At 41.5% G+C, this 21,876-nt stretch overlaps 1 protein-coding gene across 1 annotated transcript in view; it reads left to right on the top strand.

Annotated features, from left to right (window-relative positions):
* LOC126481746 (atrial natriuretic peptide receptor 1-like) overlaps positions 1-21,149 on the top strand; it is a 398,018-nt gene extending 376,869 nt beyond the window's left edge. The window contains exon 22 of the mRNA XM_050105700.1: positions 21,036-21,149. Within this exon, the coding sequence (XP_049961657.1) occupies positions 21,036-21,149 (114 nt within the window). The remainder of the gene's footprint in view (positions 1-21,035) is intronic.
* The last annotated feature ends 727 nt before the right edge of the window (positions 21,150-21,876 follow it).

Here is a 21,876-nt window from a genome sequence, read left to right as displayed (position 1 = left end):
TGCCCTTGTGATCTTACAAACGTTTCGAAACAGTTCTTTTAGTGGTACCCACATAAACATCTCCACAGCTGCATGTGGTCCAATACACTCTTTTTCCAATGGTTTACGAGCGTCCTTGGCAGGCTTAAGGTATCCCTGTATCTTCCTGGTGGGCTTGTAAATTACGGTAATATTCCGCTTCGTCAAAATCCTCCCTTTTCTTTCCGTTACATTTTTAACAAACGGCAGGAAAACCTTAGATTTTGCAGTAGCCTGTACGTCACTATGATTTCTGCGTGGCTGTCTCAACGCACGTTTTATTTCGGCGGACGAATATCCGTTCTTCTTAGTGCATTGTGGAGACATTCCATCTCAGCGTTGAGAAACTCAGGTTCACAAATATTTCTAGCTCTGTCCGCTAACGTCTTGATAACACCCCGCTTCTATTGTGGGTGGTGGTTCGAATCCCGGTGCAAACAACGGTCCTTGTGCGTGGGTTTGCGGTATACTGAGTAGCGCAACAAACAGTAAACTATTGAACAGCTTACATGTTGTTCTTATATCTTACCTTAAAATATTTGTAATTGTTTATTTGAAGTATTCAATAATATCAACTGAAAATTAAGAAACCTCAGCTAGAAAAACTCACGTGAATAATTTTGGCACTAAAAGTGGCATCAACCAGTCCGAATATAGTACCCGTATGATCAACAAGAGGTCTGAGAAACAATGTACACGCGACAAAATAGAATCAACTTTTCAGTGCTGTACGAAAATTGATGAACTCAAACTTGATTTTTGCGCAAATAAATTTTCTACGAGAAAAAGTGGTGGAACACTTTCTTTTGGCTAAAAACAAGGTGACCTTTTTTCAGAGAGATATTTTTATAGAGATATTTTTATAGCAAATTTCAGGTAAGAGTAATTTTCTGCGTGGTCATCGATAAAACTTAAAATGCTCGATTAAACAGTGTAACATCATTTTGTATAGGACCGGACTTAATTCTGCTTTGGTACATCATCGGTTTTGCACGTCCAAAGATTTTTCGATAATTTTAAGCCACTTATGTTTAAAATATTTAACGTATGAAAAATGAAACATTAATCAACTGTGATAACCATTTTTAATTACGTCCAAATGCAGCGATTAAACTGCAAGGCATTTCTGTGAATTTGAACCAATTCGCACAACTCTGAAACACAGAAGTGGTCCGCGTAAAAAAACTAACAAGAAACGTGCTTTTGTACATAAAATCCAAATGAAGCTAGATTTTTGAAGGCAAATTTCCAATTTTGACGTAAGAATGCATTTTTTACTTCTGTAATTCACTTTAAACCGTTTCCGCGCATTCAGTTCACGTAAGAACGAAATTTACATGCGACGTTTAGCTCGACTTTAAACCATCGTATCTCGAATGAGTATATGATAAAAGTTAATAGTTTTGACTTTGTCCATTTATCTAACTTTGTGCTAAGTTTGAAATCGTAACCACAAGTTTAAAATGCAGAAGTGATGCGCTTCAAGAATCTCAAAAAAAAAAAAAAAAAAGAAAAACGTGTTTTTGCCTGTGAAAAGCAAATGAAGCAAGATTTTCTCAAACGCTTAAAACTTATCTTACACGAAGATCTGATACACCGGTGATCCAAATATGAACCATCAAACTCGTTCCAGTCCCGAGTTGTAGAATGGTAACTGTTTTTGCACGTGAAATTCGAAAGGTGCACATGCAAATGGTGTTATTCGCTGAGCATTAATTTCAGCCCAATTAAAATCTTTTACAAAAGAATCTAACCGATTCGTACAATTCGCCTGGGGGCCAACTCCGGTTCATACATACTTGTTACAGCTTCCGCGCACTAACAAAATGTATGGACAGGAGTTGTTTACGTAACTTTCTTAATTACATTAAAATATGGTACCTACTTAACTATCGGGTATCAATCTTCATTCATTATTTGGTAAATTTTGCTATACCTCTAACATGTACGATATTTTTCTTACTCTGTTGCACACTTCCTTTCGCCGGCACAAAGATGTAATCATAATAAATGTGAATTTTGCTGGTGTATATTTTGCTTCAGATGCGTCACAAACCTGATGACATTTTTATAATGCACACAATAGTCTCCATTTAGTACTGAAACACAAATAGCAAGCATTACCGCTATGGTAAAAATCATTACAGTCAAAAGGCACCATTATTACATTGGAGCTGAGAGTGTGTTATTGCCATTCTTTTATTTTACTAATAAAATCATCCAGATTATTTCACAACTGTTATTACCGGCTTTGGGGGCACTATGCTATTTTTATACACAACCACTAAGACACAGGCTGTTGATTTCAGCGTCTTCACTTGGCATGCCTCGTTACAACTCAGTACTTTTGTCGTACTGTTATTAATATTTGAGTTTTATTTGAAAATTGAATTATTTTGTACTTACTGTAAAATTAGCCGCATAATGTACATTTCCATTTACGTCCCATTTGAACAAAACAATCATTCATTATTCCAGTGCTGGAGATATTAAATCCTGACAACGAATAAATGTTATTCCTTCGAGTGTACGCTTTTTGCATATTAAGATACTTTTTGTTGTTAGACTTCGAAGATAAATTCTCTTTATAAGTTACATTGGTATCTTGATCGCTGTGCATGTAGTTAACGGGCACAGAAGGTGAGCTTTTGAAGCTTTTGAGTCTGCTTTCGGTGCTTAAGGCCAAGTTCTCATTCAAACGAGCAAAAAATAGGCAAAGTTTAGAAACTTCTTTGAGACACTGAAAAGACATACAAAGGATCTGTTTAGGGATCATGATTGATCATACTTTGAACTTTGTTTTAGATTTTCAATACAAAACGGAACACAAAATGGCGCCTGAAATCATGGCTTGATCAAGGGCCTGCGAGTTTCAAGTGCCCTGAGTGCGTACAGTGTAGCCCTTCAGGACTTATATGAAATCAAAAAATGGATAACATCAGTCGATACTACATTAAATTCTTGGGAGCTTATACTTAACTACAATGAAATAACCTTAAATTTAACGATTAGGTGTTAAGTCGAAATTTGAGTTCGATTTTTGGTGGTTTGTTTCACTTTTTATCGCTTTCCGAAAAACAATTAATATTAGCAAATTTCATATATTATAGGTGTAAGTGTTCACTTTTCGATGGTCAAAGATAGAAATTCATAAGTTGAAACGTTTCAATTTCATGCTCCACGCAGTTCTCGAGAGAAACCTGTTTGAAGTTTACGGAAAACTTTTATATGTACTATTAGTTCAATTTGCTTAAAGGCTATATGTTATTATATATTTCTGATGTCGCTGCACACAAATCTGAAGCCAAATTTTCAAAATCGCCAATAGCTAATCGAATATGGTGGACAAAAAATTATCTTTTGACCAATTATTACGAAAATTCGACGAAGAAGGTATTTTTGTTACTTACGTTTAGTTTGCAATTCCAGGACAGTATAACAGCCCGTCGTCTAACTTCAGTTGTTCCTGGAGAACAATTGCCTCATTTCTCCAGGCGAGGAAAGCCGATGTGGCTGACCTGGATATGCTGCGTTCCACAGCCTGTACACGTTGTTCGTCAGCTTTTTCGGCGAATATGTCAGCACACATACCGCAGCATAAATCATTTTGTGTACGTGTGTCACGGTACGACAAGTTTTATACCTCAGCCGGACGTCTCCATTAAGTGACACCCCTCCAATAATCCGACCTTCTTACGTGTCATTTGCTATAGAAGTAATCATTTATTTCGGTAGAAACTGGCTATCTGTCTTGGTTCTGGATAACTTGCGAGATATCTCCAATTTCCATAAGGGTTGTTAAAGAGGTTTCAAAAAACTTGCTAAATGAGTAAAATTTTACAAACATATTTTTTGCTCAATATTAACATCCTTATTCTTCTAATTGTCTTAATATTAACAGGTAGTTTTTTTTTTTTTTACAGTCAATTCTTCAGCATTTGTTCTTGCTTGCATACAGTCCGCAACAACATAGAGCTTCCCAATAGGACATTATTTACAAATCTCTTCCCTTCGCTCAGTTCCCGATCTCCCAGCGAACCACCAATAGACACATTTTCAGTTGACCCAAAGCAGTCACAGTATCTCATTTAGGGCCCTTAGCTGCGTTGTGTTCTTGTACACTGTGATATAGCTCTACCATTGGTTTAGTCAAAGACATTATTTAGTGCTGTAGTGGTTCGCGATGCAATGCTGGGAAATTACGAAGTCCATGAAACATTTCAAAATACCAGTAAAGACAAGTGGCCAAGAGTAAAGTAACAAGTGATACAGTGTGTGGAAGACAAACTCTAACAATTATTTTATAATGGGCTACGTGCCCATTGTTGGTCACGCGGCACACATCTGATCGGTAGTCCAATTCCACTCCTAACCGTCCCAGCATATCAGTAGTGGCGGAAAGAACAGTTGCTGCATTGCGGTGAGTACCTGTTCAGCACAGGTTGCATCGCCTATCCAGTAACGAGGCGACGTCTCATTCTGGTAATCTTGTACACGACTCTGGGAAAGAGAAGGGGCATCATCTTGGTGAAAGGTGAAATCCCTGCTGTCAGTTTCAAGTTGTGACATGAGATGCAGTAGCTGCATTTCGTAATAGGGGATACCACTGACACCTCTCTCAGTGAAGAACGGAGGCTCATAAACTATCTAGTTAGACACGGCACGGAACACGTGGCAGGACGTAAACAAAATAAAAGTACATAATATAATCATTCACCATAATCACAATTTTTGAGGTACGTGACAAATTTTGTACTAAGGTTGACAATAGTTCAGTAGGTTGTTCTTAAATTTTTAAGACAGACAAAATAAATAAACAGTTATGCACAGTAAAGCAGTCGCCGGCAAAGGCGTTAATTATTTGCGTACTGTTTATTCTTTCCCTTTGTTCTGTGGAATTAGAATATTCCGTTGTTGATTATTCCCTTCTAAGTTTTACGAGAAAAAGAGACAAAGTTACATGTTTTCGCATGTGAGTATAAGAAGTATTATTTAATATGATACTAAGTAGCGGACATAATATTTTAACCCCATGATTTACAAAGCTCCCGTTTTCTCAAAAGTTTTTCACCAAATCATCTTCCAAATTTTGCAGTGTAACCTCAATATGTACAGAAACAAATCCACAAAAGCATTTTCATCCCTTGATATTTAATGAATTTTTATATTTAATTCATTTTGGTAGCTAAAAAGATATGATAGTACAGGGTGACTCAAAAAGAATACCACAACTTTAGGAATTTAAAACTATGCAACGACAAAAGGCTGAGCTAAGCACTATCTGTCGGCGAATTAAGGGAGCTATAAAGTTTCATTTAGTTATACATTTGTTCGCTTGAGGCGCTGTTGACTAGGCGTCAGCGTCAGTTGATGCTAAGATGGTGACCGCTCAACAGAAAGCTTTTTGTGTTATTGAGTACGGCAGAAGTGAATCGACGACAGTTGTTCAGCGTGCATTTCGAACGAAGTATGGTGTTAAACCTCTTGATAGGTGGTGTATTAAATGTTGGTATAAACAGTTTACAGAGAATGGGTGTTTGTGCAAAGGGAAAAGTTCTGGACGGCCGAGAACGAGTGATGATAATGTAGCACGCATCCAGCAAGCATTTGTTCACAGCCCAGGAAAATCGACTCGCAGAGCTAGCAGAGAGCTGCAAATTCCACAATCAACTGTATGGGGAGTCCTACGAAAAAGGTTAGTTATGAAACCTGAACGTCAACTACCCGAGGCGATGGATCGGCCGCCAGGCAGCCCGTGACAGAGCACTTCATCACTGGCCTCCAAGAAGCCCTGATCTTACCCCCTGCGATTTTTTCTTATGGGGGTATGTTAAGGATATGGTGTTTCGGCCACCTCTCCCAGCAGCTATCCAAACTGTTACGCCTGATATGCTACAGAGTGTGTGGAACGAGTTGGAGTATCGGGTTGATATTGCTCGAGTGTCTGGAGGGGGCCATATTGAACATCTCTGAACTTGTTTTTGAGTGAAAAAAAAACCTTTTTATAAATACTCTTTGTAATGATGTATAACAGAAGGTTATATTATGTTTCTTTCATTAAATACACATTTTTAAAGTTGTGGTATTCTTTTTGAATCACCCTGTATTCTATATCTTGGCCTACAGGAGTGATATTAAAATTTACCCATGTGTATATGTTTGTTGTACATACTGCGAAGTGCATGCAGAAAGTCATGGTTCTATCTTTTGTAGTTTCTAAGAGAAGTGTACCTGTATAATGGTAATGTTAGTTCTGAGCAAGTGCCAATTTAAGCTGAGCTTGCTGCTTCCTTGCCATTCCATATTGCTGGAGCCCATTTCTTACAGACATATGGCAGTTACAATGGAATGGGGGACAACTCAGTGTCAGTCAACCTGTATCCAGTGCTGTTTTGACATTCATCACTGTTGTTACAAGTATTTACACATTGATACCATCCGTCGAGAGCTCCTGGGTGGCAACTTCATATGTTTAAATCACGTAGTCTCGTCAGACATTACCTCGTTTCCACTACCGGCTTTGCCTGGTATTTTATAAACCACGCACGCGTTTCTTGCACATCTTCGTAATGACTTTTAGTTTTCGTAGAATGAGTAACACTCAGAACAAAGACAACGACCAAGTTATTCAAATAACGCAAATAAATAATTAAATTTGGTAAACAGAGATTACGATTGCCTATATTTTCCAGGAGACTATCCAGCTATCACAGATGACGTACAAGAAAAGTAGTAAGTTTGCTTTAATGAAGTGCTCAGAAATTCTAATTACATAGCTACTAAGAAAAGTAATACTGAAGAGTCTCTTCGGCAGGTGGGCGGGACACGATGAGCACATTGTGCTTTTAATTCTCTTTTATGGAACTTAGGATGCGATTTGGATTATCAAACTATAGGAAAGTATTGTCAATCAGTAGTACCAATGAATAATAGATAGAACTAAATGTGACATTTTCTTTGCATTTTAGTGCACGTCCTCCCTTAACTTTCTCAGAATCCTGGCCGTGATCAACAGTTACACACGTTGATTCTCTATCCGCCGTAAACGTGTGTTTTGTCAGTTCTTTTCCGAAAGATGAAAAGTGGCTTTGACACTGAAGATTTGCCTGCGAAGTCGTCGTATTGAAGGTAGTTCTGCACCTCAAAGCAGAAATGAAAACGGAATCATTTGTCATCACGGCTTATGGGTTGCAGAAGCCGCTTTTGTACGACTTCACTCTTTATCGCATACCAAGGATTTTTCACACTGCTGGCTGAGGGAATAGACTGACTTTGTAGGACTTCCCAACAACACGTCCCTCGCTTACTGTTTTGGAACGCCCTGTCGGCCAGAACGTTTTGGATTGCAAAAAATGGTTCAAATGGCTCTGAGCACTATGGTACTTAAACTGCTGACGTCATCAGTCCCCTAGAACTTAGAACTACTTAAACCTAACTAACCTAAGCACATTACAAGCATCCATGCCCGAGGCAGATTTCGAACCTGCGACCGGAGCGGTCTCGCGTTTCCAGACTGGTGCGCGTAGAACCGCTCAGCCACGCCGGCCGGCTTTGGATTGCACTAACAATCATCATCCTCGAATTTGTTGTACCACTTCACTATATGTTGTTGCAAACTGGTAGTGTTTTGGGAAATATGCCACAGAAAGCTCTTTGCATACGCACTACTGAGTGCCCACGGTCAGATTCTAGCGTACAAAATGCTGTCTATGACTGGTTCGTTGCCATTTTAGCAAATACTATAGGTGGGACCCCTGTCTGCGATTTTCCAAAGTAGACTTTATGTGTAGATATTTGCATACATTGATGTTTTAAAGTCTTTCAAGGATTTCATAATTACCTCGTGTAAGTATGCTACGCACACTAATATATTCAGAAAGCCTTCTTCCTTTTTGAAAAGTTTTAAATAAAACAAACTTTATTAACATTATCCACCTTTTTGTTCATGTCTACATATTTGCAGTGCTTCATTTCCAAAATTTCAGGTTCCGGAAGGCATCTCTTCCACCACACACTCCCTCCCAATAAAATCAAATATTCCAGTTTTTTAAAACTTATGATAGAACTAACAAGGAGAAATCACTTTCTATAAAACACTGTTCTGAAATCCAGGTTTTTGAAACATAATTGCTTATAATCGAAGCAATGAAACTACAAGATTTCACACAAACAACAGGTGCTACCGTGTCTGTCCCCTAGCTGTGACACCTGACTTCCTAGTACTGCTTGATCCTTTCGACACAACTTGGTTGTCTTGGCCACTACGACGTCATGTTTTCAACTGCTGCCAGCCGCAACAGTTTCATTGTAACCGCACGGTGATGCACGTCCAGTACTGTAAATTACTTACTGTAGAGCATTTAGCGATAGATGATTGACAGCCTATGTGGGTCCCGTACGATTCCAGCTTCTCGAAGAGTTAGCAAAAACAAAACACACAATCGCAGTACCTCGCCCGACTCCCCTGACCATCGGGCCAAGTTGGTCATTCATTTTCACGTTCACTTGTGCCAGTGAAGCAGCAAATTATCGTTATGTTGCGGCTTAATACACGTATACAAGGTCGAGTCTCCGGTGCCGACTTCTTCCCGTGAGTTGAAAACTAATTACTTGGTGGCGTCGGAACGCAGTTCCGGCTCAAATTAAGCCATACCCATTGGTTTCCAGAAATTTCACCTTCCCGGCGTACACATTTCTCACAACGAAAGACCAATTTCTTGATATCGTCACTGTGGAATGTTTGACGCGGTTGACGGAGCCACAACTTCACTTCTGCTTACACCGTTTCATCACTATCAAATTGAAATCCCCGAAGGTGTTCTTTAAGAAATGGGAGAGGGCCGGGTCGGGACTGTACGGTGGATGATCGATGGCAGTGAACCAGAAGGCGTTGGATTGCTGCAGGAGATGGTGCTCCATGTGGAGACGAAATCTTCGAATCAGAAACTCGATTACAGTTCGCTGTTTCTCACGCACCTACATACACTACTGGCTATTAAACTTGCTACACCAAGAATAAATGCAAATGAGAAACGGGTATTCATTGGACAGATATATTATACTAGAACTGACATGTGATTACATTTTCACGCAATTTGGGTGCATAGATCCTGAAAAATCAGTACCCACAACAACCACTTCTGACCGTAATAACGGCCTTGATACGCCTGGGCATTGAGTCAAACAGAACTTGGATGGCGTATACAGGTACAGCTGCCCATGCAGTGACTGGCGTATTGCGACGAGCCAGTTGCTCGGCCACTATTGACCAGACGTTCTCAATTGGTGAGAGATCTGGAGAATGTGCTGGCCAGGGCAGCAGTTGAACATTTTCTGTATCCAGAAAGGCCCGTACAGGACTTGCAACATGCGGTCGTGCATTATCCTGCTGAAATGTAGTGTTTTGCAGGGATCGAATGAAGGATAGAGCCACGGGTCGTAATACATCTGAAATGTAACGTCCACTGTTCTAACTGCAGTCAATGCGAACAAGAGGTGACCGCGACGTGTAACCAATGGCACCCATACCATCACGCCGGGTGATACGCCAGTCTCCCGATGACGAATACACACTTCCAATGTGCGTTCACCGCGATGTCGCCAAACACGGATGCGACCATCATGATGCTGTGAACAGAACCTGGATTCATCCGAAAAAATGACGTTTATCGATTCGTGCACCCAGGTTCGTCGTTGAGTACACCATCGCAGGCCCTCCTGTCTGTGATGCAGCGTCAAGGGTAACCGCAGCCATGGTCTCTGAGCTGATAGTCCATGCTGCTGGAAACGTCGTCGAACTGTTCGTGCAGATGGTTGTTGTCTTGCAAACGTCCCCATCTGTTCGAGACGTGGCTGCACGACCCGTTACAGCCATGCGGATAAGATGCCTGTCATCTCGAATGCTAGTGATTCGAGGCCGTTGGGATCCAGCACGGCGTTCCGTGTTACCCTCCTGAACTCACCGATTCCATATTCTGGTAACAGTCACTGGATCTCGACCAACGCGAGCAGCAATGTCGCGATACGATAAACCGCAATCGCGATAGGCTACAATCCGACCTTTATCAAAGTCGGTAATGTGATGGTACGGATTTCTCCTCTTTACACGACGCATCACAACAACGTTTCACGTTGGAAACTTTCCTCACGTCAGGACGTTGTAGGTGTGGCCACCGGTGCCAACCTTGTGTGAATGCTCTGAAAAGCTAATCATTTGTGCCTATCACAGCATCTCCTTCCTGTCGGTTAAATTTCGCGTCTGTAGCCCGTCATCTTCGTGGTGTAGCAATTTTAAAGTCAAGTAGTGTATTAAATATTATGATCTTCCTCTACTTAACAAATCGTTAAATATTTGGAGTTAAGAGCTATCCCCTACTGCCATAGTTAATCAGTGGTCAGTACGAGCAGTGACGCCTTCTCTCTCTTACGCATCCGGAAATGTAACGCACCTAACAGGTCGTTTCACTTTGGTACTCGTGTTAGACAAGCTGACGAGAAGACTACTAGACAAATCAGGCTGCAGAATAGTTAACAAATCGAAGTGCTGCAAAGAAATTCTTACGCATAAATGTATGTATGTATGATTTGATCATAAAATTAAATAGCAATTGACAGCATCTGAAACGACTCAGTTCAAGTTGTAAGGATTTAAGGAAATTATTTAGCAACTGGTTGCTGCTGAAAATGTTCAGTGAGAGTTGTAGGAATCTGAGCTTTTGTAGAATCCACACACAGAACTGAATCCATACGAATTTTCAGCTTGAGTGAACAGCTCAGAAGAGTCGATAGTGCGTGTGTTACTCTCTGCACAATACACTGGTGTAATAGGATTCACTATAATTAGTATGGACATCCTCATGCATTGCAAAGTAGCATGTTTGTTCTCTGCCAGCGACATCGCAAAAGCCGCATTGCTCTGGTCGCACCGTTATTGTTCCGCGCTAAACTATGAATGATATGCAAAGCTGATCCTGTCAAATTTATTCTAATTTTTTTGAATGCAAAAACGGTATCCTTAATGTTGACAGCAATGCAGGAAAATTCACAGTGCCCGTGTTGCAGTGATAAGTAATAAAATTAATAAACCATGCCACAAAACATCTGAGACATCGTCTGTTAAAACAAAGGTCAACCTAAACACTGAATTAGACAATATTCCACAACTGTTTAATGGTAAGATTTTCATTCATTCTCATGTTTAAGATGACATAATTCCAGTTACAGTTCAATAAACTGGAATAACTGATAAAGATAGTCTACAGTTTATGGTATTTTGACTCAATATGCGAGAAAAAAACTTTATCCTTGATAATAAATAAGGAAACAAGTGTAATTGTTGTCCTCTGTTGCATCATAGCCTCTGCTATGCAGTTCACAGTGCTTATGCATTGTAGATGTAGAGGCATGTGGACAGTACAAAAACCTTTGTTTCGCATTTGAATAGCATAATGTCAGTGATATTTCTTATGATATGTTTTCACTCTTCAAGTTAGCTAGCTCCAGCCATGTAAAAGTTATTTCATGACAATACCATTTTCGCGAACATAAAATTGCTAGCGATTAATTTCCGTATATTTATCAGTAATGACGAATCATTTCCTTGCACTAATGTCTGTAAACAGGAAGTGCTAAGGTTATACCCCATTTTAAGCTACATCCCACCTCCAGGACAGTAGGGGAGGTAGCTATAAGGCTGGGAAGAGGCAACGGCATATCGTCTGAAGAACATGACGTAGCAATATGAAGGCTGCCTTTAAAATTTTTACATTAAAAATGGAAAATAATTTTTAGCACAAATCTTTTTATTCGTTCTAAACAGTTTTTTTAAAGAAAAATTAACACGCGTTTGCATGTCCTCAAACTAGTTCTGTGAACATTGTCTCAGTCCTGATGTGGGGACCTGGAAAACGTAGTTCTGAGAGGATCCCAAATATTCTTGAAGAGCTGTCCACCAAAGGTTTATTTAAAATATTGGATCACTGTAATATCGCCAACTATAAATAGGGTTGTAAGACATTAATTCGCAGTTTCTCTAGTCAATCAATCAATGAGATGTGACGACGAAGAATGATGCAAAGTTTACGTTTGTTCTTCCTGAATTGAGCGATGACCTGAGGCAAACTAATTCATAGGCACCATTCGATATGGATCGTTCTTAGATCTTTTAGATCAATGGCTACGACAAGTCCGGTGTTGTCAAGGAAATAAGTTATTGATTTCGTGAAAAATTTTCCCTAATGAAAATATTTTGTATATTTTTGTTCGTCTAAGAACACTCAAACAGTGGATTGTTACTCAGTATCTGACTGTTAGTAATGTGTTTCAGTCCCTAATATAACGATGTTGTATGCGGATTTGGTATTTCATCAGACTAATATGTGGAATATTTCTTTACAACAATGGACACTAGTGCGGTATGAGCTTCGGGCACATTTCTGGGAACTAACATTCGTTTCTTATCTGAATACATGCAAAGGCAAAAAAATATTAAAAACAAAAATAAAAAAGACCACAACGAAGGTATTGTCCGAATGGGACGAAAATCGGTAGATGTGATGTACACGTACAGAGAAACAAATTATTAAAGTTCCTGAAAAACTGAATGGTTTATTTACGATAAATAGTTTTACAATTTGACCAAGTCAATAACGTGTGGGTCCACCTGTAGCCCTTATGCCAACATTTAACCGGCTTGGGACTTACAGCTAGGATTGTTGGATGTCCTCCTGAGGGATGCCCGCCCTTACAGCTGAGTAGTCAGCGTGACGGATTGCCGTCCTACGCGCCTGGGTTCGATTCCCGGCTGGGTCGGGGATTTTCTCCGCTGTGGGACTGGGTGTTGTGCTGTCTTCATAATCATTTCATCCCCATCTGGTCCGGAGGTCGCCCAGTGTGGCGTCGAATATAGTAAGACTTACCCCAAGGCGGCCAGACCTGCCCCGCGAGGGGCCTCCCGGCCAATGACGCCAAACGCTAATTTCCAATTTCTCCTGAGGGATATCGTGCCGCACTTTGTCCAGTTGGTGCGTTAAATCTAGAAAATACGGAGCTGGTAATTGGGTCCTGGCTGCACTGTTCCAAACCTCAACTAAGAAGAAATCTGGTGACCTCGCTGGCCAAGGTAGGGCATTACCTTGCTGAAATATAAGCCCAGGATGGCTTGCCATTAAGTACATCAAAACTGGGTCGAGAATACGATCGACATACCGCTGGGAAGTAAGTGTGCCGCGGATGACAACCACAGGCGTCCTGTTATGGACAGAAATTGCACCCCAGACAGTCACTGACGGCTGTCGGACCATACGGAGGGCAACAGTGTCCAACCGCTGTCCTGGGTTTCAAATGCTTAAAATGGCTGTGAGGGCTATGGGAATCAACATCTGAGGTCATCAGACCCCTATAACTTAGAACTACTTAAACCTAACTAATCTAAAGACATTACACACATCCATGCCCGAGGCAGGATTCGAACCTGCGACCGTAGCGGTCGCGCGGTTCCAGACTGAAGCGCCTAGAACCGCTCGGCTACATCGGCCGGCTGTCCTGGGTTTCTCCAGACACGTCTTCACTAGTTATCGGGGCTCAGTTCGAAGTGAGGCCCATTGCTAGGGGCAATTCAACTCCATTCATTGGGATTCCAGTCCGAATGAGCCAAAATCACTACAAACGGGCTTGTTGATGTCAACGGAAGTGCGCGAAGACCACCGTGAGCTAAGATCTCTTCCGATGAGCCTCCTGTTAATTGTGCATGCGCTCGCTGAAGCACGAGCTGCACGTTGGATCAGTGGTAATCACGAATCCTGGTCTCGGAGTGTCTCTCTGACTATTGATCGATCCTCACTCCTCACGTTCCGTTGTCTCTTTAGGTCGGGCCCTTCTTTCTTGACGCTATGTTCGGGCATGGTTCATAGCCCCCAACATCGTTGAATACTGGCTTTTCTCCTGTTGAAATATCTGGCGATTTATTCCCTGGTATCGACGTGTCCTCTGTTTACTATCCTTACCAACTGCCCGGTGAAACTGGGCTGGTCACACGTTTCAAAGTTTACAATTTTTTATTCTTTGTCGATACCGGTATGAATATCAGTTTGTGACCGATTGGAAAAACTTCTTCCTGGTGCATCGCTGTTTTTCCTTTTGTCCTAGAGTACATGTCTTCATAAAAATGCCATGAATGAAATTCCTTTTGTGCATTTAGTTGGGATCAGTTCTCGTCAGATAACCGTAGTTAGGCGCTGTCGGCTTGGCTAGCACCTAGATGGATGACCACCCGGTCTGTCGAGCGTTGTTGGCAAGTGGGGTGCAGTCATCACTTGTGAGGCAAATTGAGGAGCTCACTGATTGAGGAGTAGCCGCTCCGCCGAAAACTGGAAACGGCAAGGAGAGCGCTGTAATCATCAACACATTCCTCCATATCTGCCTGCAGTGGCGGATATGGGTTGAGGATGATACGGCGGTCGGTTCGTACTCTTATGGTCTTCCAAGACCGGTTTGGACGAAGTTTAGATATACATTACTAGCCATTAAAATTGCTACACCAAGAAGAAATGCAGATGATAAACGGGTATTCATTGGACAAATATATTATACTAGAACTGACATGTGATCACATTTTCACGCAATTTGGATCCATAGATCCTGAGAAATCGGTACCGAGAACAACCACTTCTGGCCGTAATAACGGCCTTGATACCCCTGGACATTGAGTCAAACAGAGCTTGGATGGCGTGTACAGTTACACCTGCCCATGCAGCTTCAACACGATACCACAGTTCATCAAGAGTAGTGATGGCGTATTGTGACGAGCCAGTTGCTCGGCCACCATTGACCAGACGTTTTCACTTGGTGAGAGATATGGAGAATGTGCTGGCTAGGGCAGCCGTCGAACATTTTTTGTATCCAGAAATGCCCGTACAGAACCTGCAACATGCGCCCGTGCATTATCCTGCTGAAATGTAGGGTTTTGCAGGGATCGAATGAAGAGTAGAGCCACGGGTCGTAACACATCTGAAATGCAACGTCCATTGTTCAAAGTGCCGTCAATGCGAACAATAGGTGACCGAGACGTGTAACCAATGGCACCCCATACACGGATGCGACCATCGTGATGCTGTAAACGGAACCTGGATTCATCCGAAAAAGTGACGTTTTGTCATTCGTGCACCCATGTTTGTTGTTGAGTACACCATCGCAGGCGCTCCTATCTGTGATTCAGCGTCAAGGGTAACCGCAGCCATGGTCTCCGAGCTGATAGTGCATGCTGTTGCAAACGTCGTCGGACTGTTCGTGCATATGGTTATTGTCTTGATAACGTCTCCATCTGTTGAATCAGGGATCGAGACGTGGCTGCACGATCCCTTACAGCCATGCGGATAAGATATGTGTCATCTCGACTGCTAGTGATACGAGGCCGTTGGGATCCAGCACGGCGTTCCGTATTACCCTCCTGAACCCACCGATTTCATTCCATATTCTGCTAACAGTCACTGGATCTCGACCAAAGCGAGCAGGAATGTCGCGATACGATAAACAGCAATCGCGGATAGCCTACAATCAGACCTTTATCAAAGTCGGAAACGTGATGGTACGCATTTCTCCTCCTTACACGAAGCATCACAACAACGTTTCACCAGGCAACGCCGATCAACTGCTGTTTGTGTATGAGAAATCGGTGGGAAATTTTCCTGATGTCAGCACCTTGTAGGTGTCGCCATCGGCGCCAACCTTGTGAGAATGCTCTGAAAAGCTAATCATTTGCATATCGCAGCATTTTCTTCCTGTCGGTTACATTTCACGTTTGTCGCACGTTATCTTCGTGGTGTAGCAATTTTAATGGCCAGTAGTGTATTTAATGGTGGTCAGTGCTTACTTTGCGAAATGGAAAGATAGTGGACTTAAACGAATATGTAAGTGAGTTTTATGATGACTCTCACTTCCAACAAGCCCATTATCTTATTTTATGAGCGTGTGAATAACCCACTTTAGAGTCGAATCATCTGCAATGACCATACGTAGCTCAGACTGTCAAACCAAACGCTTTCTGGCGAGAAAGCTAAATTTAAAATGCATAGCTGTTACGTCGAGCATAATGTGATAAACTGCCAGCTCCTGACATTATTACTTACCTCCTGACCCTTAAGACACGCAAGGAATGGCAAAAGCGTTTTGCTGATTGCAGTTCTTGGAGTGCGTATACTGACTGCAACACTACATGACTTTGACTAGTGCTCCTGCTGATTGCAGAGAACGTTTAATGGTTCATGGCGCAGTTAAATGCAGATTACAGTATATAACCCATTAAACGAAATTAACAGGAATGTGAATAAATCTCAGAAGCCGAAATTCAATTGATAATTATTTCATTTCAAACAGGATCATCGATACAAGAATGCATACAATTACCCGAGCATGAAACACGTATCGTGCTGGACCAGCACGAGCGAAAGAACTGAACAACAAATAATTCTATATGCGTTGGGAAATGATGGACATATTTAACTAAACTGGAGTGTGATGATTGGAACAAACCCACTCTTTGGCTGGACCACTGAAATCTCAATTCTGTACCATATGCCTTGAAAATATGCACCTCCCTGGACGAGGATCGTTTAGTTTGAATCTAAGTAAATGCACATTACATATCTGAAAATCTTGCAAACAATTTTAAGCCTGGCTGCACAATGTAAGCTCGAATCTTACCATACATTTGTTAATCGTGGCTTCAGAATGACGAACAGAAAACAACATCGATGCAAGTTAGTTCATTGCACGTCCACAGCAGTGCTGCAGCTCCCGGAACTGCCGACAGGAATCCCAGGCAAGAGTGGAAAGCTTTCTGTGGTTCAAACAGCGTGCTCACAGAGAAACACGCCGATGCACTCACCCCCCATTGGTTACCGCTACAACTCACAGAAGAGGTCCCTTGTCAGCTAATCAAAGACTGCGATACCTTCAGTAACTGATCACTTGGTAGAAAACATCGGTAAAGTATGCTTCCGATCCAGGATACGCGGAAGAAAGAAATTGTCTGAAATTTGTGATTGTGACAAAATGTGTTAATAATAATTCGACCAGTCGAATATTTTGAGCACTTCCTTACAGTAATGGACATAAGTGTGGAATGATCTCAGCACACACTGGGCAAAATCTCTAGGGAACAGATCAGTTCATGCAAAACCGAATGTACTGCCGTCTTACATTAGCCTAACACCCTCATAATCTGACATGTCGATCCTTCTCAAGTGTATTGCGCGCACCACTGATGAATACACGTCTGAACGAACAGTGTATAATGTGAATTGTAAACACAGACGTTGTACAATAAAGTAATAAGTATTTTATGCCTCGCCGGGTTAAACTACGATAACAACTAATGTTCCTCCCCGCTGCGGGAATATATAATGTGTGTGAAATCGTTAGGTTGTACGGAAGAGAGTGAGATACGGAGATTTGGGTGGGTCCAGGAGGCGTGGATTGGTAGCCGAAACGCTTAAAGCGACAGCTCGCAAAGCGGAAAATTTCGGTTCGAGTCCAGGGCTGCGTAATCTTCCACCTCCTTCTTTCTTCCATGTTTTGTCCACATTAAACAATGCCCAATCCAAGTAATTAATAAGCGAAATCTTTTATGGAGATTCGAGAGAAGCTAAGATACAATAAACTTTCAAGTTTACTTAGCTTGTCATTTGAGATGGCACCAGTTCTTCTTGTCCAGGAGTATGATTCTTGAAGCTGAAAATCTAAATTCAGCTCCTCACGGTTGGTTTGAACTAAGTAAGCTGGAAGATTGTTGTTGCAGAATTTTTTACTTAAATATATTTTCCACTGACTTTCTTACATGTTGGTAAACCATACACTATTCTGATGTGTGCACATCAAGAAAGTGGAAATTACATTGTTCGCACCAATTACACGAAAATACATCCCATCACATCAGAGACAAGCTTCTGACTCCCACACTCTGCGGAAATAACAATCTTCCAAAGCGTTTGCAATTTTTCTTAACAAATGAATTCCAGTAGTTTTCGTTACATTAATAATTTCGATTATTATTTCATAAATGAACCCAGAAAATAAACATGGTAAACATTACAGCATTGATTAATTAATAATGGAAATCTTAAATGCGCAAATAATTCGTAATTTCAAATGTTTATAAAAAAATAATCTTAACTGTGCTTTCATAACTTATGCTTATTGATTATAACATGTTGTTTCTGTGGCCTTCAGTCCAGAGACTGGTTTGATGCAGCTCTCCATGCTACTCTATCCTGTACAAGCTTCTTCATCTCCCATTACCTACTACAACCTACATCCTTCTGAATCTGCTTAATGTATTCATCTCTAGGTCTCCCTCTGCGATTTTTACCCTCCTCGATGCCTTCCAATACTGAATTGGTGATTCTTTGATGCCTCAGAACATGTCCTAAGAACCAATCTCCTCTTCTACCCAAGTTGTGCCACAAATTTGTCTTCTCCCCAATTCTATTCAATACCTCCTCATTAGTTATGTGATCTACCCGTCTAATCTTCAGCATTTTTCTCTAGCACCACATTTCGAAAGCTTCTGTTCTCTCCTTGTCCAAACTATTTATCGTACATATTTCACTTCCATACATGGCTACACTCCATACAAATACTTTCAGAAACGACTTCCTGGCACTTAAATCTATATTCGATATTAATAAATCTCTCGTCTTCAGAAACGCTTTCCTTACCGTCGCCAGTCTACATTTTACATCCTCTCTACTTCGACCATCATCAGTTATTTTGCTCCCCAAATAGCAAATTTCTTTTACTACTTTAAGTGTCTCATTTCTAATCTAATTCCCCGAGCATCGCCCGAATTAATTCGACTTCATTCCATTATCCTCGTTTTGCTTCTGTTTATATTCAACTTATATCCTCCTTTCAAGACACTGTCCATTCCTTTGCTGTGTCTGACAGAATTACAATGTCATCGGCAAACCTCGAAGTATTTATTTCTTCTCCATGGATTTTAATACCTACTCCGAATTTTTCTTTTGTTTCCTTTACTGCTTGCTCAATATACAGACTGAATAACATCGGTGAGAGGCTACAACCCTGTCTCACTCCCTTCCCAACCACTGCTTCCCTTTCACGTCCCTCGAGTCTTATAACTGCCATCTGGTTTCTGTAGAAATTGTAAATAGTCTTTCGCTCCCTGTATTTTACCCCTACCACCTTCAGAATACAATATAGAAACTAAAATATTTTATAAAGTAATTCCTTTTCATAAATTTAAGTTTTAAATATAACATAGTATGTATATATTTATATGAAAGTTTTCAAAAGAGCAATTGAGATAATACTGACCCGTCCGAACCTCGAAAACTAATACTGTTATCGACAACTACTGTTGAGGAAAAGTAAAGCTAGAGGAGGATGTCCCACAACACCTAGCAGAAATTTCTATGTGTCACCAGTGAACAGTACAGCTGAAGTCAATTTAGATTCGAAATTTGCACATAAAATTTCCTAATACATTGTAGTTGATTTGGCCCTTTACGGCAATCGTGAAAAAGTAGTTAAACGAATATCTTCGCCTAATTGCAACTTTTTTCCACTTTACTATTTTTTTTCAAAAGCAGCTGTAAATAATCGGCTCCATCAGTTTCTTAACAGTTTTAGAGGAATTGTTAACGTCACACCTCTTCAGTATATTCTAGTCGTCGTTTGCAAAATCTTACACTACTGGGCATTAAAATTGCTACTCCAAGAATAAATGCAGATGATAAACGGGTATTCATTGCACAAATATATTATACTAAAACTGACATGTGATAACATTTTCAAGCAATTTGGGTGCATAGATCCTGAGAAATCATTACCCAGAACAATCACTTCTGGCCGTAATATCGGCCTTGATACGCCTGGGCTTTGAATCAAACAGAGCTGGGATGGCGTGTACAGATACAGCTGCCCATGCAGCTTCAACACGATACCACAGTTCATCAAGAGTAGTGACTGGCGTATGGTGATGAACCAGTTGCAGCCGGGTGATACGCCAGTAAGGCGATGACGAATGCACACAAATGTATGTTCACCGCGATGTCGCCTAACACGGATGCGACCATCATGCTCCTGTTTCTGATGCAGCGTTGGGTAACCGCATGCATGGTCTCCGAGCGGTTTGCTGCTGCAAACATTGTCGAACTGTTCTTGCAGATGGTTGTTGTCTTGCAAACGTCTCCTTCAGTTGACTTAGGGATCGAGACGTGGCTGCACGATCCGTTATAGTCATGCGGATAAGATGCCTGTCATCTCGAATGCTAGTGATACGAGGCCGTTGGGATCCAGCACGGTGTCCGGCATTACCCTCCTGAACTCACCGATTCCATATTCTGCTAACAGTCATTGGATCTCGACCAACGCGAGCAGCAATGTCGCGATACTATAAACCGCAATCGGGATAGGCTTCAATCCGACCTTTATCAAAGTCGGAAACGTGGTGGTACACATTTCTCCTCCTTACACGAGGCATCACAATAACGTTTCACCAGGCAACGCCGGTCAGTTGCTGTTTGTGTATGAGAAATCGGTTGGATACTTTCCTCATGTCAACACGTTGTAAGTGTCGCCACCGGTGCCAACCTTGTGCGAATGCTCTGAAAAGCTAATCATTTGCGTATCACAGCATCTCCTTCCTGTCCGTTAAATTTCGCGTCTGTAGCACGTCATCGTCGTGGTGTAGCAATTTTAATGGCCAGTAGTGTAGTTAAACGAATATCTTCGCATAATTGCAACTTTTCCACTGTACTATATTTTTCAAAAGCCGCTGGAAATTAACTACTCGACCAGTTTCTTAACAGTTTTAGAAATAATGGTAGCGTCACATCTCTTCAGTCTATTCTAGTCGTCGTTTGCGAAATCTTAGAAAGAGACTCTTGTAAGATACGATGTTATAATCCACTTCTAACTGCTCTATATTGCTTCAGAGCAGCGCAAATAGGTGCCGACACATGTTGATCCGGTAATTAAGCGTGCCATTATTTTTGCAGGGCAAGGGCGTAATGAGGACCTTCTGGCTGCTCGACGAAGTGCCGGCGGCAGCGAACGGGCCCATTAAGCGCATCCAGTCTGGCAGCTTCAAGACGAGGGGTGAGCGGCTCTGAAGGGCCGGTGGTCCATCGTCGCTGGAGAGCGCCACTGCCTGGAAGCTCCACACACACAGGCGGCCTGGCTCATCTCTCTATCCGCACTTCCGTCCAACGCCAAGCACAGTCGAGGAACACATTGGCGGAATCATACCCCCATTTTCCTGTATGCGCAGAATACTGTCTTAGAAAAAATTGTGCACTATCAAATTGGGATACAAAAGTTCCGTTTCGGAAAACAGAGGGAAATGACAGTAAACGAACGATTCCACGTCGCTAGAGACGCAGCGATGTGTAAGTCACATTGTCAGAACATCACACCCTCTGTTCCCACGCGTGACGAGCTGAAGACTTGTGGCGTGACCGTGTGCAAAACACGACTGCCTGCTGAGAATGTTCGGAATAGATAAACGAAGTCTCCAGGATTTTGTTGCCCGTAGAATTTGATAAAGTGACCTACCGTTATGCTTGCCATTAAATTGTGGATCAAAAATTCACAGTGTGTTGAGTACAGCCTGACTCGTCTAATTCGTATTTCGAAGGTGCTATGGGAAATCAGTGTATTCTGTTCGACGATTTTCGACAATCATATACCTAATATCAGAATGGCATCTGCTCAGTTTTCGTAAGCGAAACATGTTGGGCCATCTGCTGCTCAGACCTAGCATCAGAGGTCTCCGTGCGGGATATGTACTTCATTTCATTCCAGACAATCAATGTATATAATTTGCTCGTGGTTTTGGAG

This window comes from Schistocerca serialis, chromosome 5 (genome assembly GCF_023864345.2).
Source record: "Schistocerca serialis cubense isolate TAMUIC-IGC-003099 chromosome 5, iqSchSeri2.2, whole genome shotgun sequence".
Lineage (NCBI taxonomy): Eukaryota > Metazoa > Arthropoda > Insecta > Orthoptera > Acrididae > Schistocerca > Schistocerca serialis.
The sequence above is the reverse complement of the archived record's forward strand: the minus strand, read 5'-3'. Positions and strand labels throughout refer to the sequence as shown.